Raw genomic sequence first — 15,707 nt, 5'->3', positions numbered from 1 at the left:
AAGTAGATTCGAACCTGCTGAACAACTTTACTTAAGAAGGTTTTGGATGTTTCCTTTGACTAAAGTGCCCAAGTTACGCTCCGAAGTCACAGAACAGATATACGAAATATTAATAAGAAACATTTATAAGTTGTAATATTACAAAAAAATAATAATAGCTTTATCCATACATTATTTCAAAAATTTTTGTTTTTTTAGTTTTTTTTATATACATATTTTATAAAAAAAATTATATATAAATATATATATGTCATAAAATAAGTTGCTTAGCAGTGTAAAAAATTTATGGGTTAGATAAAAGTTTGCTTAGCAGACATGAAAAATATTTGCTTATTGACCTTAGTAAATTTTGAATTTTTTATCTGACCTATATATATATTGTTCGGGGTTCTAGAAGTGTTTGTAGTAGTAGAAACACAAACTTCAAAAATGAAAACGCTGGTGGAATCACAAGCATTAGTTTCAGAAGTGTCAGAAGAATCTCAAAAACTAGCATTTATATCAACATCATTAGTAAAAAAATGTAAACTTAACTGTGTTGAAATTTCCTCAGATGAGGATGTTAATGAAAGTGACCATGATGATAAAACTATTATAAAAGAAAAGTTGAATTCTGCCCAAATGCTTTTGTTTAAGAAGGGAAAAAAACTACGTGATATTTTGTTAGCATCAAATGATGAGCATCTCATTACCTCAGAACTATCAAAAACTTTTGCGATATTCAATGCTTTGGCTGAATTATCAATGGCTGAAAAATTACAGTTGTCGACGAGAAGTCCGCTATGGACAGAATTAATCAATGAAAAAAACAGGAGTTATGTTGTGAAAGCCTTGTGATAGCGGCGGAGTCTTTCAATTTGCTACATTTAGCATCATTAGTTCAAATTTATAATAATCTTTCAATGTTTACTGAAAGATTAGAAATTAAAAATACAAAATCCTGGGTGATCTCTTTTATGCAAAGTAAGCTTAATATCGATCAAAAAGCTGAACAGAGAAATAGGTTAGGGTGCGACAGATTGCGCAAGTTATTTAATGATGGAATAACACCTGCGCAGCTTGCGCAAGTAGGTTGTCACAAGTGTGATTTTTTTGTAAAGCAAAAATATTATGATATATTTTTGTCTCAAATTCCCGCTTATCAATCAATTACTTCAAGCCAACCAGATGAACGTATTTCTGAAATTATGTCGAATCAAGATTTCATCATGCCAGAAAGAAAAAGTGATGTTGATATTTAAATTGAGTTTAAGCGAAGAATTCAGAGATTTAAGAGGGAAGTTTAAAGGAAGTGAGTATATCGAATGGGCATAATACAGATTATTATTTTTATTAGTTATAATACAGATTATTATTTTTATTATTTAGATTAAATTGCAGAACGTAAAATTAGGTATACGCAGTAGATTATGAAATGCAAATTGCAAAATTTTTATTACAATTAAAAGGTTTTATTTTGGAATTTATAATTCTTTTTTTAATATTATGTAAAGTGGACAAAATTGTCCAAAAGATATATTACGTAAGTTGGGATAAATAATTGTACGCAGCATATAAGATATAACAAATGATTTAATTCTAAAAAATAAAAAGATATATTACGCGAGTTGGGATAAATAAGTGTCTAAAAAGGTATATTACGAAATAAGTGGACAAAATTGTCCAAAAAGATATATTACAAAATAAGTGGACAAAATTGTCCAAAAAGATATATTACGAAATAAGTGGACAAAATTATCCAAAAAGATATATTACGAAATAAGTGGACAAAATTATCCAAAAGATATATTACGAAATAAGTGGACAAAATTGTCCAAAAAGATATATTACGAAATAAGTGGACAAAATTGTCCAAAAAGATATATTATGAAATAAGTGGACAAAATTGTCCAAAAAGATATATTACGCAAGTTAAGATAAATAAGTTGGACAAAATTGATATTTACGCGAGTTGAAATAAATAAGTGGACAAAATTGTCCAAAAAAATAGATCAACTTTATAATATTTAAGAGACAGATCGTCATTCAACAGGAGAAAATGATCGACATTCTATAATTAATTTTATGGGCTTTGTAATTAATAAAAAAAAATTTTTTGGAATTTCTTGTTCTTTACTATAAATTTTTTTCCAATAAGTGAAAAAAAACAGTATACAATAATTTTCATGTCCAAAAAAAATATTTCATAAACTTGCACTATAGGTATACATATGTAGTTTTAGTAGAAACTGTACAAGTTTAACAAAGAATGTGAATATTAAAAAGATTCAAATAAAGCTAAATAAAGATTTAAAAACTAAATAAAAAACCAAATATAGCTTAGTTACAGTGAAAAATGTTCAAAAATTTTTCATCCAATATTTGGGTTAATAGGAAATTTACCGTCGGAATCTTGCGTTCCTACATAGAAAAGTCAAAGACGCGAAACTCTAGCGATTTCAAACTTTGCAAGTGGCTTAGCTAGGATTGTCACTATAAATTACCATCTTTAAAATTTGTGTATCATATCACATGATGATATGACAATCTGGTAAAAAAGGAGTATTAGCCATTTTTAGCGATAATTTGCATAAATCGGGCATTATTAAAATTCTCCGGTTAAGTGGCGATTTGTCCCTTAATATAAAACGTATGTATTTTCAAAGTTCAAACTTTATCTATTTTTTTTTTTTGAAAATACTTTAACTTACTTTTTCTGGTTAACCAAAATTCATTAATATTCTCAAAATATAACTATGTAAGTACGTGACTCAACAACCCTGAATACTTCTGAATTTAAAACCGAATTGTTGTTAACGAAATATTTTGCGCTTATTTTCATCATTTCATTTTTCGTTAGTCATTTATTTTTAATATTTTAGGTTCCTAATTTTTTTTGATAAAATGACAAGTTCAGAACCTTCAGAAAATCCAAGAAAAGGACTTCATTTTACGGAGGTGTAAAATGGACATATGATAAAAGGAGTACAGAGAACAAGAGGGCACTATGCTGCGACATGTAGCTATTGTAATTTTTATTGGAAGGATAAGAAACCTCATGTTTTACGTGAGCACTTAGCAAATCATTGCTGAAAATGTCCACAAGAAGTGTCATTACAGTTCGCAAAAATTGTAGGTAATGAAATAGCAGAGAACGAAGAAGATGATAAAAATGACTCAGAATTAACAACTAAAAAACAAAGGCTCAATGATGGCCAAACATCCATCCGATTTTTTTACAAGAATAAAGAGTTAGAAAAAGGACATAGTGATGAAATACATCGTTCAATAACGAAAGCATTCGTAATGTGCAATATTCCTTTTAGTATAATTGAAAATCCTTGGTTTATTGATTTGATCAAAACTTTACAACCAGGATATAATCCTCTCTCAAGGCAAGTTTTGAGTGGTACTTTATTAGAATCTGAAACATCTCGCGTAAATATACGTATTATGAATGAATTAAGTGCTGACTATTGGTAAGATTTTTAATTTAAATTAAAATGAAGAAATTTTTGTAAAATATTGACAGTTTTGATATGTATTTATATTCATTAACGATAGATTGTTGAACTGATCCACACGGGAATAGCCTTTGGGCATTCATGTTAATGACTAGGTCAAGGAAAGAATATCTTTTGAGTCTTGAGGATTTTTCAAATATTCGCCATACAGGAGAGCATTTATCTAACGTTATTGAGAAAGTTATCAATAAAGTGGAAGCTAAAAAGTTTGTTGCTATTGTGTCAGATAATGGCTTGAATGTTGCAGCAGCACGTAAGATAATTGCCAACAATTACCCAAATATCATTAATGTGCGATATATCACGCATTGCGTAAATCTGATAAGCACGTCTATTGTAAAAATAAATAAAGTTAAATATATAGTGAAATGTGCAAACATTCTCACAAAATATTTTAAAAATTCTACCCTTGGATCATCATGGCTCAATGAAGTAATTAAAAGTAAAAATATTGAAGGCAGAGAGCTGAAGACTTACATAGAAACAAGATGAATGACTGTCTATGAATGTGAACATTCTGTGTGGAGATTAAAAGATGCTTTACAGCACATATGTTAATAAGATGAATTATTTTTTTTTTTAAAAAAAAAAAATTTAATTTTATTTAAATTAGGTTCTGAAAAATCATGAACACGAAATTTCAAATTAAGCTATTAAAACTATTTTGAAAAAATGAGGGTTTTTTGATGATATTTGCGTAATATCAGATATTCTTAAACTGATAAAAGAGGCAATTCTTATGCTTGAAAGAACGTATACTATATTGGCAGATTGTTGTGTTACCTTTATCTCCTTAGAATTGCAACCTTTTTTAAACAAATGCCAATGAATGATTACCGCTCATTAAAGAATTCTTGTATTAAAGCCTTCAATGAGAGGTAATATTCAAAATAATTTTAGTTTAATAAAAAACTAAATAACTGAAGTAAGTAATCAAATTTCTTTAATAGATACAAAGAATTTGATAAAGATATTTACTTATTGGCTTTCTTTTTCCATCCGCAATATAAAAGTATTACTAATATAAGAAAAAATAATTAAATAAGATAAATAATTTATTCTTTATAAATATTGTAGGAGTGGGTATCCACAATACTTAATTTGAACGTATCCAAAAAACTGCGCTTAATATTTGGAAGAATTTGGGTCATAAGAAAACTTCTGGTTTAGAACTTAAGGCACAGCTTCGCAAATATTTGGACCAAGATAACCCTTATAGCGCACCATATTCAAATAATGATGGGCCTTTTCAGTGGCGAAACTTAATAATTGATAGACGCAGCTCATTATCTCGTCTTGCAAAAATTGTTTTTTCAATAACGCCACATTCAGCCAGCTGTGAACGCCTTTTTTCAGCCCTTAGATGGATGTTTGGTAAAAGGAGAACAAATTTAAATGTGCAAACTATCGAATGTATGTCCAAAATTTATACTCATAATATTCATTCACTTTCAAATAGTAAAAGATCCTTGAATCACATTGGAAATAGCATATCAATTAACGATGTTCAAAAAATGATAGATAATCTATTTGAAGAGGGAGACATATTAAATGAGAATAAAGATGAAGAGAAGGAATATGAAGAGCCACCCAATATACAAAAAGAAAGTGTTGACAAGATGTTAAATATCGAATAAGTGATAGATTTGGGACCATGGATGTATATTGAATCTTCTGAGATTCCATTCATGTTTAATAATAAATATGATAGTGAAAATGATGATGACTGGAATCCAGAAGAGATTGTTTAGTAATAATAAATTGTAATAAAAACAATTTTATTTTGTAATTACTAATAAAATATAAACAATAAAAATAATGATGATCCTCTACTCGATAAATAATAAAAAGTAGATAATTTTGTCCATTTTGAATCATGTTAATTTAAATATAACCAAATTTATTTATATATTAAAAAGTGGACAATTTTGTCCATTTTGTAAACTCATGAATCATGTTAATTTAATCTTCGCAATTAAATATAACCAAATTTATTTATATACTAAAAAGTGGACAATTTTGTCTATTTTGTAAACTCATAAATCATGTTAATTTAATCTTCGCAATTAAATATAACCAAATTTATTTATATATTAAAAGTGGACAATTTTGTCCACTTATTCACAAATTTGCGATAATGTAAATTATTTACGGATTTGCAGATTATTTGCAATACTATAAATTATTTGTGGGTTTGCGGGTTTGCAGGTTATTTGCAATACTATAAATTATTTGCGGGTTTGCAGATTATTTGCAGATTTGTGAATTATTTGCAGATTTGCAAATTATTTGCAGGTTTGCGAATTATTAAGCGCAATTGATTTCCAAAACTTGCAATATTGCAGATTTTAAAAATCAATTGAGGACCCATCTTTACTAGCAGGTCATGATCCTAAAACTTTTGAAACGGATGCAGATTTCAAAAAAAGAGTTAGAAGAGGAAGAATATAGAAAGTCACAGGGTGAAAAGAAATGGGAGAAAAAGCATGGCATCCAGAAGGCAAAGGGTGTAAAGAAATATGTGGTCAAAAAAGAGTTTCGATATGATAAGTTTCTAGAATGTCTTAGGAACAAGAAACTAACCCATCATGATATGTATGGCCTTTGAAGTTATGATCATCAAATATATTTGGAGAGGGTAAATAAGATAATGCTGAATCCATATGATAACAAGCGCTAGATTTTACTTGATGGAATTCGAACTCTTCCATATGGACATTGGCAAATTGGATTATATAAATGCCTGATGGCATCTGAAATAGCTCCTGAGGAAGCAGAAGAAAGGGTTATGAAAGTTAGACTTTGAGTCAAGGAATAGATGCTTTATAACAAATATTTTTTTCCAGGTAAAAAATATCAAAGAATATAATTTTATTAATTAAAGTTTTTCTATCATTATAGTAGAAACAATACAAAATGGTCAATCATAAAGATATAGAACTTGCACAAGTTAAAGTCATAAAAACTGCATTGCGAAAGGGCAAAAAATATGATAATTTTGCGAAAAACTATGAAGAGTATCTAAAGAAATTGTGAGCTGAAAAGAATCTAAATGACTATATTAAGACAGTCGCAGTCAAGATGCACAGGTCAAAAAGTGAAAAATTAGGCATTAATCAGTCACCAATCGGTCACCAATCAGTTAGCTGATTGGTGACTGATTGATGACTGATTGGCATTTTCGCCAAATACCGTCACCAATCAGACAGTTTGCTAATTTTTGAGAAAAAAATGAAATATAGCTCATTGGAATCGTCTCAACAAGACGAATCTAATGGTAGTAAAATCACATTTCTAGGATTAATACTTGATAAGAAATTAAGTAAAATATAAAAATAAAAATGTATCATTTATATTTTATTTAATATTATAATAACTATTAATCCTAAAAATGTGATTTTACTACCATTAGATTCGTCTTGTTAAGACGATTCCAATGAACTATATTTCATTTTTTTCTGATTACTGGATTAAAGTTAGCAAACTGCCTGATCATATGCGCTAATCTATACCCTAACACTGGTAAAAAAATGGTCTATCCTACACATATCCTACACATATCTTACATATATCGGGTACTCAAAATGTAGAAAATCATACACAAATAATACACATATCATACACATATTGGGTACTTATATATATAGTATACCTATCAGGTATCTGATATATGTATGATATATATATTATACCCGATATGTATGATACTGTATATATGTATTTATATATATATTAGTACCCGATATGTGTATGATATGTGTATTATTTGTGTATGATTTTCTACATTTTAAGTACCCAATATGTGTAAGATATGTGTAGGATAAATCATTTTTTTACCAGTGTAACCCTAAATTTTTGAGATAACCCTAAATTTTGTAAACCAATCATAATGATAGTCAAATCACCTGACATTATAGTAACACCAATGACGCAAAATTTTTTATATATTGTTTCGATTTTTCTCTTATAGCAGTAAAGAAATATGATATTTAGACTCGTACTGAATTTTAATTACCGTACTTATCACATTTTTGTAGATCCGTTGTACAATTTTTTATATCATGTTAATTTTTTTAAACGCGTCAAAAAAACTGTTACTTTCTAAATGTCAAATTCTAATCAGCAAAGACCTTATGAAGAAGAAAATTACCCTATTTCACCTGAAATAATATACTATGGTGACCGAAAATTTGTTTATATTGTCATTCAAGAAGGTATCTACCCACCGGCTGTGAATTATACTGAAGCGCCTAATTATTTTCCTATACCTGATAATTATACTATTAAAACTACTTGGGGTCTTGCGCTAATAACAGCCGTACTATTCAACGTTCTATTTACTATGTAGAAAAAAAACCTCATTACTTAATTTGTTTTGGAGATAATTTACAATATCAAGTTTTTTCAGCTCAATCACCATTTGATGCTTCTGTTGAACTACACAAAGTAAGTTATTATATGTTTATTATTTAGAAAATTTTAAAAAAAATCATAAAAGAAGGTATTCTAATATATACATACTTTATTAGATTATAACACCGGATAGGAGAACTGCTGTTTCTGGAGTTCATCTTTTTGGACTTCAATTAAAATGCATTAATAGAAATTGCAAAGGTAGACCACGTGAATTGAAACTTCATAAAGAATCAAGCAAAACTACACAAATTAAGCATGCAAAAGGTCTTGCAAAAAAAGAACAGGTGCACTTTGAAAATACAATTAAAGATTTTTACAATCCCAAAGATCGTGTAGTTTTAAAGGCTATAGATTTTACTGTAGAAAATAAAGAATACCATGTAACATTTGGTGATGAGAATTATGTTAAAAAAAAACAAAAATTGCAATCAATTGCATATGTACAAGACGTAGAAAATATACCTCGTGATGCATATCATCATCTTGCAGCTGTAGAATCAATATTACCACGAGAATATGCTATTTCTCAAACCCATCAAGAGATTAATGCATATATGGAAGAATTAATACCCATTAATTTCATTGATTTAAATTCTACCATTATGCAAGAAGGATTTTCGGAAGAACCTGATATAACTGATCCATTAATTATTGAACAAGTTATTAATGCAACTGGAAAAGGTGCTTACCGAAGTGTTAAAAAAATTCTTGAGTATATAATACCATCATATGTTGAAAAGGGAATATTAGATCCTGCAATACCAACTATTCATCTTCGAATATCTGGTGATGGGTGGAACGTAGGACGAAAGGTGAAGCATGTGATGATTACCGTAGCACTATTGGATGATTCAATAAACATTTGTAAGCCTAATTACCATTATACAACTATCTTATTTCCGGGAAGTGAAAATTATCCAACTTTAAAAGTTGCAGCAAATGCTCTTACTCAGGAATTGCAAGAACTGAGTAATGTAGGAATAGTTATCAATAATACTCTTTGGAATTTTGAGTTTTTTTTTAGCTCAGATTGGAAATTTCTCGCTACCTGTTTAGGTTTTAATGCTGCAAATTCCAATAATTTTTGCCCATGGTGTGAAATAACAAAAAATCAACGCGGAAATGGGCAAAATGACTGGACAATTAGTAAATCAATGAGTAGTTTAAATGAAAATCCAACAGCATACCCTGGTCATAAATTACCTCCACTTTTCAATATGATTTCACTTAAAAATCATGTTCCAGATAAACTTCATATAATGTTACGTATTACTGATGACCGTTTATGGGAGTTAGTTTTACAAGAAATCAAAAATGAGGGATTATTTAATGACATAACTCGGAATATTATAATTAAGGAGATGGAAAATTTAAAAATCAGGTCTGAGTTTTGGAATATTCATGGTACTAATAATTGGAATTACACTTCCTTAATGGGTGATGATAAGCTTTGTGTTCTTCGAAACTTTAATTTGACAAAACTTTTTGATCCAGAACGAGCCGCATTAATTAAAAGTTTGTGGGATGAATTTGCTGAATTATATGATCTTTTAGGAGAAAAAACAACAGATCCACAATATTTTCGTTTAAAAGCAAAAGTATGGTGTGAATTATTTTTGAAAAAAACGGTAATAGATTCCAAAACTAATACTATTTTAGAACAAGGACTTTATCGATCATCAGATATAACCCCTTATATACATGTTTTAGTATCACATGTTTGGGAATTTATGCTTATCCATAAAAAGTGGGGATTAAACGCATTTTCGTGTAGTGCTGTTGAAAAAAAGAATCACGATCATGTCTGTTATTTTTTTAAGAAAACTCTCAAGAATGGCGGAAAATTTCAAAATAAAACATCAGCAATTTGTGAAATTTTGGAACATGAAAACTGACTTTTATTTTATATTCAAAATAACATCTCTCTTTCCTATCCAAAACCTCAATATATTCACATTTTATAATTTCTTTTAATACATTTTATATACATTGAAAAAATTGTCTTTAATCAAAAGAAAAAATTCTAAACATATGTATATAATTTTTTTTTCTATTACAATAAAATTTTAGATTTGTCTCACCCAAAAATGTATGTATATAAATCCTGCTTCACAATAATTCTCTTTTGCATCTTTTTCACCTTTAATTTTCCATTCAATAATAACTTCTCCAGGATTATATCTAGATTTGTGTCTATGAGTGGCTATACTTTCAGTAGCACAACGAGTTGCAATAGCCAGTGGATTATTTTTCAAATGTTCAGGTGGATCATTAAATAAAACAACATAAGTTTGTTGTTCTTCATCATAAAATTTCGACCCCACAATGGATTATTCAAGATTTCACTTAATATTTGATATCCAGCAGATCCTCGGAAAATACACTTGTAGACATTTCTATTGCTATGATGATGGATATACCCTTTGAAAATATCAAAAAACTGATGTTCAGTACATGCAAGCGACACTAATTGACGACCTCCCTTTTTAAATCCATGTGGAAGTTTGCGGTGAATTAAATAAACTAGAATACTTTTGAATTTTTCATTATTTGTTTCTGGTAATTTATCCAAATCACTATGTGAAATATTATATCTTTTCACAATACTCAAATGCCGTGAAAGTCCACCTTGTTTCTTATATCTTTTTTGACAAGTAGGACAGATAAATTCTGATGCAGAAGTAGTAAAAGACGTTGTAAGTGTTGACATATTAGTAATTGAATCTGAAAAAAATATAAAATATTTTAATAAAAATAAAAAATAGTTTTGCAAAAACTAATTTTATTTACAACTAATAACTGGTAACATTCGAAATTGCGAGATGCCAATTGCCTTCTACTGGTCTTCCACTACTCAAACTCATCGGTTTTAGACTGCGCTCATCGGTTAGACGCGTTTTTTAATATGTTATTTTTTTTTAAGGGTGCGTTCGCTAAATTTGATCATGAAAATTTTTTTTTTTACTAATTGTAGCTGTATAACGTTGATCAAAATTACTATATAAAATTAGGCCCAATTTTGATAGTTAGCCAATATGTTGTTGACAGTATTTGGCGAAAATGCCAATCAGTCACCAATCAGTCACTAATCAGCTACCTGATTGATGACCGATTGGTGACTGATTAATGCCTGATTTTTCACTTTTTGACCTATGATGTTTCTTAACGAAGAGGCATACACTCTAAAGCTAGAAAATTATCGCAAAAGATATGCAGATAATGATCTGTATGCTAGCCTAGAGGAATTATACGAACTTTATTATCATATAGCTAAAGAGGAGAATCGTGAAAGATCAGATAATAAAATAGAACAAATGCTCAGAGTAATGTCAATCTAATTGTCTTCTGACAAAGCTTTTTTATAAGCTAGACTAGTAAATGGTGAATATATAGAGAAGACAAGTTACAGCATTAATATGAATATTATATATTTTTTTCTGGTGTATGAGCAAGCGGTAGGAAAGTCACTATGCATATATTAATATTATTTTTTCAATTAAGGATATAGGCTCCTATAACAAAGTATGGAGTTTACTAGCAATTTGCATAATATGGAAAGCTTAGATGAAATTATAGAAAATGCAAATAAAAATATTAAAAAGGTGTTTCTAGTAGGGATTGCACCTGAATTTTGACAAGAAGCCTATATAATTGGTCTTAAATTGACAATGGATAGATTGGCATGAAAGGTAGAGTTTGCGTATAAAGATGATTGTTCTTCTAAACTCTATAAAAAATATATATACAGTTAGTATACTGTATTTTCGTATTTTGCGAACAATATATTTATAGTATTATTACCATATAATTACAGTATTTTTATATACTATATATATTCAGTATTCTGCACACTGTATCATATATACGGTTTGCGTACAGTATATTTTTCCAATTTCACCTGTATATTTTATACTTGTAAACAGTAGAAAAACCGTATGTTTTATACTAATAAACAGTATATTGTTTTATATTTTATATTGCGAACAGTATACTTTTCCAGGATAAAACGTATATTTTATACTGATAAACAGTACTTTTTTCCAGTTTAAACTGCATATTTTGTACTGATAAATAGTATATATTATTCAATTAAATCATATATTTTATATTTGCAAACAGAATTTAAAATACATTTATAATCAATAAAATTTTTATTAAATAATATTAAATATACAAATATTTTTTATAAATAATATAAATAAAAAACTAGTATAAAATAATATACTATTTGTAAAAAAAATAATATTAGCAAAATATAAACAAAAAAAAAAGAAATTTAATTAGTAATATTATCATTATTTTAAATATAAAAAAGGAATAATAAAAGGTTAGTAAAAAAAAGAAATTTAATTAGTAATATTATCATTATTTTAAATATAAAAAAGAAATAATAAAAAGTTAGTAATATTATTAATATATTAGTTAAATATAAAAAAGTAATAAAATGATAGTAGTAATGTTAGTAATATATTAAAAAAATTAAATAAAATACATAAAAGTAAAAAAAATATATAATTAATATATGTTGATATATAATATTAATATAAAAATAAAAACATAAAAAGGTGTACATATAGTTGTTTAATTAATATTGTTAAAATTCACCATTACAATTCCAGAGAAATATTAGTGAAAGTAATTGATATACGTGTATATCACTTTTTGTATAATAGTAGTTAAATACAAATATATATATTGTATATTATTAAAATAAGTTTTTTATTTAATTTTTATTATTATATGTTAAAATAGTTTTGGTATTCATTTTTATTGTCTTTTTTTTTCTAAAAAAAAAGAAGAAAAAAGAATATTTTTGAAAAAATAAACAAAAAATAAACAATAACGTGTTATTAATGCATGTGATCAGTGATTAGCTGAATTTTAATTGGTTAAATATAGAAATGTGAAAATTAAAAAGCGAGCTGAAAAAAACTATAAATTATTTGAAAAAGTGGGTCTAGATAAGATCAAGTATATTAATTCATATAGCGTGAATTTCATTTCAGAGTTTACTGATGCACAATTTCAAGAAATTATAAACTATGGTATATCTTTGAAAAAGTTGCCTTCAGAAGCTGGTCATGTGTCCAAAATTTCTGAGACAGCCTGTCCTGAAAAAATCTTGCCTGAAGTAAATGCACCATCTACATCTCAAATCACTCCAGCTAAAGCAGATGATAATGATTTTATGGATCTTAAGGAGGAAGATTTCGATGGTGGTGAGGTAGTGATCACAAGTGTATCATCTGCATCCCAATCTAAGCCCAATAATTCCTATTTTCGCAACAAGATATTGGATAAATATCCTAATCTATATAAAGAATGTAGTAGTGAAAATTTTGATTATTATGGGATTACTGATGAGACAACATGCAGGGACTATATCTGCCCATTATGCAAATTAGGTCATGATGATGAAGAAATAGAAGGTAGGTATAAAGCAGGATCTTACTTTATTAAATGTAAACAGCGCAAAATTGAGATAACTGCATAGTCTCATTATTTTATAATACTACATTTCATTATGTGATATTTTTTTACAGGTCAACTACTACCTAATTAAATTTAAATTGATTCATATAAAAAGCAACATGACCAAGTCTGATAAAATATTAACTTCTGAATATCTGGATTGGCATGCCAAATTAAGTGAGTTACCAAGCGTTTTGACAGATAAGATTCATTTCAATTTATGCAAAAGATATAAAAAAGAAACTGGAAATGAGCCATGGCAAGCATCAAGAGCTGTGACAAGTATGTTGACAAAATCTCAAGCCTCTGATTTCAAGCCTATTACTTTCGAAGTCAGACCTGATCCAGAATTAATTATCAAATCCGTCTTAGAGTACTTCCCATACTTGAAATTCGGAAATAGTTTCAGAGAAATTGATAATTATAATTTTACATCACCTCAGCCGTGGAGCTTACCATGTCCTATTTGTGATGGAAAACATGGGAATTATGGATTACATGGCTCATGATACTGCAAAAATGGGAATCAGCTCCCTTATGATCCTAAATTAGCGAAGTTCTATTCTCAAGATAAGTTGGAATATTGTCTTACCTGCAATACTTCAAGTAATAAACTAAAGTTCACAATTGTACTGTAGCATAGGACAAAAACAGATCATGTGAAATCAATCACCTGAAAAAATGTACTCATTGCCATGATAAATGCACTGCTGAAATAATAGGACTATGCAAATTCCAAGGTAAATGAAATTTTGGTTATATGAGAATTGTTTTTTATTATATTAATATTTATATATCATGCCAAATCTCTTAACAAACAATCAGGATAGTACAGCTTATAAAGAGCTGGAAGGCACTTTGCTAAGGCAGAACTACTTTAAAAAATGGCATATATTTAGGGGATGGAAGCATGGATGTAAGGTTTGTGAGGAATGCGATCATCACTTACATCTGTATTGCAAAAAGTGTAAGAAGGTGGCGGAAGGAATTTATAAGCAATGTGAATGTCCTTAAGTAATTTGATCAATAAAGCAATGGTGCAAATTTACTAGACATTTTATAATTTTTTTGCATAAAATAGTGACGGGATTGTGTAAAGCAAAGCATGTATTATTATTTTTTATTGTAGCTTAATAAATAAATATGCAGTAATATTATAGTAATTATTACATGTATCACAGGAACAAGTAATTGCACATTCTCAAATTGTGTATAACCTCTTGATGATCTTTATATATGGATAGTGTTAAATTCTTTGTTGTTAAATTAAGGGGATCCGTTGATCAGATTTTTATGATGCGACCATATTAACGTAATTTTCCCAAAAAAGATACTTCTAAATCGATCCTGAAAAAATATATAAAAAGAAGCTGGCCCAGTTAGTGAATCCTTTTAACTGTCTTGTGTAATATAAGCAAATAATTAAGCAAAACTAATAAAACTTGCCAATAATTACACCGTTAATATTCCTGATCAAACGAACTCGCATATTCCGCAAAGTTATAATAAGGTATGTTGGTTTTATTGCTCGGCTAGCTTCTTGAAACATGTCATCACGATGAGATCCCCCTATTCCCTCTGTCATCAACTTACAGAGTTGCCACATCGAACGGGCATTCTCATGGTCGAACGAACGAATGATCGAACGAACGAACAAATAAACGAACAGCATAATTATCAAACAACATAATCAACGAACAACATACAACAACGTACAACAACAACATTCTTGGTTCACAACATAAATAGCGTTAGTAATATAAAACATCAAACGATATAAAATAAAATTAACTTCTCTAAATTTTCCCCAAATTATATCCACTTTTACCTTTAATTTCAAACTTCGATAGCTCTCGCTACGAATTATTACTTTCCAAAAGTGTATATTTAATTCATCTTAAAATTTCCATTTATTCAATTAAAATTAATTAAGCAAACATTAATTAAAGTTTAGGGCGAACCTATTACCTTTAATTAACATTAAACTTTACTAACAAATAATTAAAAAAATAAAACTTATATTTTTATTGAGTTCTGTGGATGAGAACTGTGGAATTACCTTGAATTCCGCTCTCTATTTATACAAATTTTATGCTACTTTCTATTCTATTTATATACTATCTTTTACGTTCTTTTACATATTATCTTTGAACTATCTTTCTAATATGCTATCTATATTTTAAATACGCTATCTTTTAATATGCCGTCTTTTATATATGTTCTTTTTAATATATTATCTTTCATATTCCATCCTTGTACTATCTTTTTATATTATCTTTTATATTATTTTATGTTCTTTAATCTTTCTGATATTAT

General features: G+C 28.1%; 5 protein-coding genes across 5 annotated transcripts; all 5 read left to right on the top strand.

The window, feature by feature from the left end:
- Positions 1–429: 429 nt before the first annotated feature.
- On the top strand, positions 430–837 carry OCT59_012024 (uncharacterized protein; the record flags this gene model as incomplete). The annotated part of the gene is made up of 1 exon (XM_025329944.2): positions 430–837. The coding sequence occupies one exon, from the start codon at positions 430–432 to the stop codon at positions 835–837; it is 408 nt and encodes a 135-aa protein (XP_025188480.1).
- A 65-nt stretch (positions 838–902) lies between these two features.
- Positions 903–1,241, top strand: OCT59_012023 (uncharacterized protein; the record flags this gene model as incomplete). Its single annotated transcript, XM_066134176.1, has 1 exon — positions 903–1,241. The coding sequence occupies one exon, from the start codon at positions 903–905 to the stop codon at positions 1,239–1,241; it is 339 nt and encodes a 112-aa protein (XP_065989465.1).
- A 6,367-nt stretch (positions 1,242–7,608) lies between these two features.
- On the top strand, positions 7,609–9,814 carry OCT59_012022 (uncharacterized protein; the record flags this gene model as incomplete). Its single annotated transcript, XM_066134175.1, has 3 exons — positions 7,609–7,717; positions 7,852–7,949; positions 8,033–9,814. The coding sequence occupies 3 exons, from the start codon at positions 7,609–7,611 to the stop codon at positions 9,812–9,814; spliced, it is 1,989 nt and encodes a 662-aa protein (XP_065989464.1).
- A 2,549-nt stretch (positions 9,815–12,363) lies between these two features.
- On the top strand, positions 12,364–13,413 carry OCT59_012021 (uncharacterized protein; the record flags this gene model as incomplete). Its single annotated transcript, XM_066134174.1, has 2 exons — positions 12,364–12,377; positions 12,819–13,413. The coding sequence occupies 2 exons, from the start codon at positions 12,364–12,366 to the stop codon at positions 13,411–13,413; spliced, it is 609 nt and encodes a 202-aa protein (XP_065989463.1).
- A 97-nt stretch (positions 13,414–13,510) lies between these two features.
- OCT59_012020 (uncharacterized protein) lies at positions 13,511–13,900 on the top strand (the record flags this gene model as incomplete). Its single annotated transcript, XM_066134173.1, has 1 exon — positions 13,511–13,900. One exon carries the CDS (start codon positions 13,511–13,513, stop codon positions 13,898–13,900), a length of 390 nt encoding a protein of 129 aa, XP_065989462.1.
- Between the last annotated feature and the right edge of the window lie 1,807 nt (positions 13,901–15,707).

This window comes from Rhizophagus irregularis, chromosome 2 (genome assembly GCF_026210795.1).
Source record: "Rhizophagus irregularis chromosome 2, complete sequence".
Classification (NCBI taxonomy): domain Eukaryota; kingdom Fungi; phylum Glomeromycota; class Glomeromycetes; order Glomerales; family Glomeraceae; genus Rhizophagus; species Rhizophagus irregularis.
This window is presented reverse-complemented; position numbering and strand designations above follow the sequence as displayed.